The following is a 5,057-nucleotide window of genomic DNA, read 5'->3' as shown; positions in this document are numbered from 1 at the left end:
TTCTTCCCCCTTTTCCCCGTGGTTTTCTCGGTTGCCCCTTCCCCCTTGTGTTTTTTCCCCCCCCCCCCCCCCCCCTTGTTTACGTCTCTCGTGAAAGAAAAACAAACAGGAAAACTATAGAGAATTAGAGAAATGTCTGTGTTATAATTTAGGCAGTGTTTAGGCTGCCACTTCTCCCAGTGGTGCAATCTTGTTTAGGATATTGATTCAGACTTCTAAATTGTGTATAAAATCTTCAGAGGGACAGTTCCTCTGTTAACAGTGGAGAATACAGAGTAAACAAAAAAAAAAAGCAAAAACGCATTGTGGACTTTTAGCCAGGACAGCTTAATAAGGTATTCTTCTTTTTACTAGAAAAATGGAGCTGAGGACCTTTGCATTTTTAATCACTGAAGTTATTGTTTATTTTAACAATTGCCAGATCAACTAGACGACAAGCCAAAAATGACACCTGACTGAGTCAGACAGACTTTTCCAAACCCAGAGCTTTTCACATCAGGATTTCTGCAAGTTTCAATAAGTTAAATTGTGCAAGCAGTGTAGACATGCCAATTAGCACATTATTGGAAAGTTTAGAAGAAAGCTTGTTAGACGGTGAATAAAAAGCATGAGAGCTTCATCAAGTTGTTTTCCATCAGGAAAACAACCATAAATATAGAGTCTGATTACAATGCAATGGCTTAGATCAAAGAATATTCATTAGTTAGGATTGCCTAGTCAAAGTTCAGGCCCAAAATCAATCAAAAGCATTTGCCAGTGCTGTTAATCACAAATGTTCCCCATCCAATCTGGCCAAGTTTGAGTTATTTCGTGAAGGGAAAAAATAGAAAATAATTCCGTCTGTAGATTTATAAAATTCACACTAAAATTCATACTACGAAATACTTGTTCAAGGTCTTGATTCGGGTGAGAATGCCAATGCAGAAACATTAAAAAAAAAGTTTAAGGAGTTTAAATTTATAAAAAGAGTAAATTTTAAATAAACCTGAGGTTTTGAGGTTTGTTGCACTGCTGCAGTTTTTGTCATAAATAACTAAATATGCACCAATGATTAGCTTCAGCAGTTTAGCAGGAAGAAAATGAAGCATGTGTTCAGAAATGCTTTTGACAGCTGGAGAAGGAACTGATTAAATTCTTAGCAACTGTGCAATTTTTACTCTTCAAAATTCTGCACGCCTGTGATGTTCTCCTTTTCTCAGTTTGTAAATTGTAAATGTATTTTTTAATTTGCATTGACACATGTAATGTGCAGTTTGATCCGTATGAGTGTGGGATGCACTTCTCAAAGTAGAGCTAAGCTCGTGTCCTGGGGGCAAACTGAGATTACAGAAGATGTGAGTGTGCCCCCTTGTGTTTAGGGCAAGAAGCACAGCTTTCAGAGGTGGTGGTTATGTTGGTCTTAAAGAATTATGTAAAACAAAATTACAGGTTTCTAACATCTAATGACTGATGCATTTTCAACAATGAAAAAGATATGCTGACTTGATTGATCAGTTTGATTTGATAGACACTCACAGAAGCCTTTCAATCACTGAATAAGTTATTTATTGAATGTCATTGTAGTCAAGTATAGCTGGTGTATGTACACTTGACATGTATTAGTCAAATCAGCAGCATTACTTGCATGACAGAGCGGGGGAACTCAGTAATATTCCTGTGTGTCTCCTTTTATTTGTAGACTCCGAGGCCCCTGAACATCATCAAGCAGAACAATGGCGAGCAAATCATTCGACGGCGGACCCGAAAGCGCTTGAACCCCGACACGTTGTCGTCCGAGAACCCGGCCCCAAAACAGCAGCGAATCACCAGCGAGGAGCGCCTGAACGGTGAAGAGTTGGACACCAGGAGCTGCCCTTCAGTGAAAAGCCAGCAGCCTTCCCCTCGCTCACGCTCCCCGCGGTCCACTCAAGCCTTCTTAGCCAATCAGACTCTTGAGATCCACAGGCGTATGCCTCCCCTCCTCCTTCCCTCGCATCCTACCCCAGCCATGGTGGCCGAGAGCAACGGGGGCATCGCAGACGGGGGATTAACGTCAAAGCTAGAAGTGGGGAAAGGAGGAGGATCGGAGAGGGGAAGCCCAATTGAAAAGTACATGCGTCCGTCTAAACCCTCTAGCTACTCTCCTCCAGGTTCGCCAATAGAAAAATATCAATATCCGCTTTTGCCATTACCTCTTCCATTGACCCTGTCACCTGATTTGACACCTGAATCTGATTGGCTCAGATTTTGGACCAAGTATAAGATGGCAGCCACCTCTGGGGTCCCTGGTAGCATCAGTAATCTGAGTAGCCCCAGTGGGATTGGAACCAACGCCCATCATCTTGGAACCATGGTGACCCCTGTACAATATCACCAGCAAAGCTACACGGTGCCTTACTGTGCTTCCCCTTACTCCCCTCTGCCGCCTCCTCCAGCCCCTTCTCACTACCCTCCTCCGCCTCCTCATCACGCCCAAACGTTATCCTCTGCGTCACCGGAGAACGACACTCCTTTGGATCTCGCAATAAGGCAACGAGACACGAGCAACGCAAATATGTATGTGTCTAACGGTTCTGAAAGAAAAAGGAAGGAGTCGCCCCAAAGTGAGACCTCGATGGGAAACTGGAAAGGTGAGAAGGAGCGCGAAGAGATGGCGGAGGAAGGAAAGCGCGAGTCGAGCATCGTGTCGAACTGCTCGAAGGCAGACGCAGCCACACAAGACGACCTCGCCAACCGCTGCACTCACTGTGGCATCTACTTCCTGGACGAGGTCATGTACGCCCTGCACATGAGCTGCCATGGCGACAAGGAACCGTACCAGTGCGGGTTTTGCCTCCACGTATGCGCGGACCGCTATGACTTCACCACGCACATACAGAGGGGCTTACACAAAACGCTGCCACCGCCGCCACCGCCGCAGCAGCAACAGAAGGATCACACACCAGACGGCAAAAGTCTCCATGTAATGGCAGCACCGGAGTGTCGAAGTCAGACACCTGCACCAAAAGATGGAGGGATCACAAGCGAAGATGATGAAGTCATGAGTACAGATCACGACGGCCAAGAAAAGGAAGATACAGACAGTGGAAGTATACAAGAAGTCGAAAAAGAGCAAGAAAGAAGTAAGGAATTATGTGGGAAAACGGCGTTGGATGATGAGAAATCCCCGGAGATAACAACTGTGGCAGAGTCTACGAAGTTAGATGGGCTCACTGATGGAAATTAAATGACTCACAAAACATTAATAACATGTTATTGGAGTATTAGGCTCTATGTTCCTGAAGGTTTGCTCATTTCCTAATGGGCGTACCTTAAAAAGCACTCCCACTGTCAAAGGCTCAGAGAAATATATTGCAGGACCCAGGTGAACTACAGCTGGGCAAGGGGAGAAACGGCCTGAATCCTCCGGTGAGTTACTGCTTACCTGACAGATTTGTGGCAGGGAGTCAACAGGGTGCTGGCATCCAGCTGAAATCACTTTTCAGAAACAGCCGATCTGTGCGCATTCACATAGGAGGATCGGAGGCTGGACTAACATAGCCATCAAACAAGAGCAAAAAAACAAACAAAAAAAAAAACAACAACAACTCGAAGTATAACACTTGAACTTTGCTGTGTTGATTTCATCTGCTGCATTTACCCTTTTTATTTCAGAACAGCCAGATGTGATCTGGTGAGAACTGCTGCGCTTTTGCCCAGAACATGTTTATTTTTCCTCTCAAGTGGATCTCAAAAACCAAAAAAACAACAACAACAACAAAAAAAACACTTTGTTTTGAGTATTTTCAAACTGGTTTGCTTGAAACCAGCTAGGGCTTATCTGCGGTTCAGTTGGTACGGAATTGACCAGTTTCCTTCACTTTATCCCTTGCTGTTTCTCAAACTGATCCTGGATCAATGCAAAATCTACACGGTGGCTGAAAACTAGTCCTAACCCCTTTTTGAAACTGCTTGAATCCAGGTCAAACTGTTAAAACTGGTCTAAAGTCTTCATCTGTTTGGATGGAAAAAAAAAACAAAAAACAAATTAAAAGACTTTATTTTTTACTTTCCACTGTGCCATGATACTAGCTATGTGCCTGGCTGCCTGCCTAAATAGAACAACCATTTATTAACCTGCTTGACATTTATATTAATGATATGAATAATAATAATAATGGAAATAAGAAGAAGAACCATGATGGTGTCATTAATCGAAAATGCAATTTGCTACATTTTCTTATTTGTCGTTTTGTAAAGGTAAAAAAAAAAAAAGCTTTTTAAAGGAAATGGTACTATAAAAATTAGTCTATTTTAGTTCTCTTTTTTTTTCCTGTTTTTGTGTCTTCAATGAGATTTGTTACGTTGATGAAAGCCGTCTAACAAAAATGAAAACTGGTACAGCAGAGGAGGGGGTTGCGTGCGCACTTGTGCGTTTGTTTTACTGCATTTACAGTGTGTGTATGTGTGAGGATCGAAGGTTTTCCGTCCCTAAACGATGATGTAAACACAATGAATGCTCAGTTTCTTAGTCCTCAGGGGTCACACGTGCACACCAACCTGCCTTCATCACAGCATGTGACACATCATTTGTACACATCAAAGGCTTGGTGAGATAAGTGTTTTTAGCATGTTACGTCTTGTTTTCTTTGGTTCTTCCTATATATGTTTTTATTGTGTGTTGTTTTTTTTTTTTTTGGCAATAGGCCAAAGTTTTTTTTTTTTTTGTTTTTTTTTTTTAGGTTATAACTTTTCTTAATGTCTACATGTGTTTAAGTTACTAAGTGTATTAGAGAGACTTCAGTAATTAGGGAGCAAAACCCAACATTTTATCAAACTGATCAACTTTTTTGGGTTAACTGTATAAACTAGTCTTAAGAGATTCTTGCCTACAGTGTTTTATGTCTTATTGTTCAGAGTTAAAAAAAAAAAAAGTTACCTTTACGTAGCACATTATAGCATCTTCATAATTATGGAACATCTGTTGCCTTTATAATGGATGGAAACTGTTACTTTTTTTTTTTCTTACCATAAATATTACAGAAAACCTTCATAAGAAAAGAAGTATAATTAGATTTTAAATCCTGAAGTTCAGAAAA

General features: G+C 41.5%; 1 protein-coding gene across 4 annotated transcripts in view; it reads left to right on the top strand.

Annotated features, from left to right (window-relative positions):
• Window positions 1-4,840, top strand: part of trps1 (trichorhinophalangeal syndrome I) — a 134,071-nt gene extending 129,231 nt beyond the window's left edge. For all 4 annotated transcript variants that reach the window (XM_015049224.1, XM_015049234.1, XM_015049242.1 and 1 more), the window contains one exon: window positions 1,679-4,840. In XM_015049224.1, the coding sequence (XP_014904710.1) occupies window positions 1,679-3,205 (1,527 nt within the window). In that variant the 3' untranslated portion in view covers window positions 3,206-4,840. The remainder of the gene's footprint in view (window positions 1-1,678) is intronic.
• Window positions 4,841-5,057: the final 217 nt, after the last annotated feature.

The sequence above is a fragment of the Poecilia latipinna genome, unplaced genomic scaffold (genome assembly GCF_001443285.1).
Source record: "Poecilia latipinna isolate Pla-1442-1.1 unplaced genomic scaffold, P_latipinna-1.0 Scaffold44, whole genome shotgun sequence".
Lineage (NCBI taxonomy): Eukaryota > Metazoa > Chordata > Actinopteri > Cyprinodontiformes > Poeciliidae > Poecilia > Poecilia latipinna.
The sequence above is the reverse complement of the archived record's forward strand: the minus strand, read 5'-3'. Positions and strand labels throughout refer to the sequence as shown.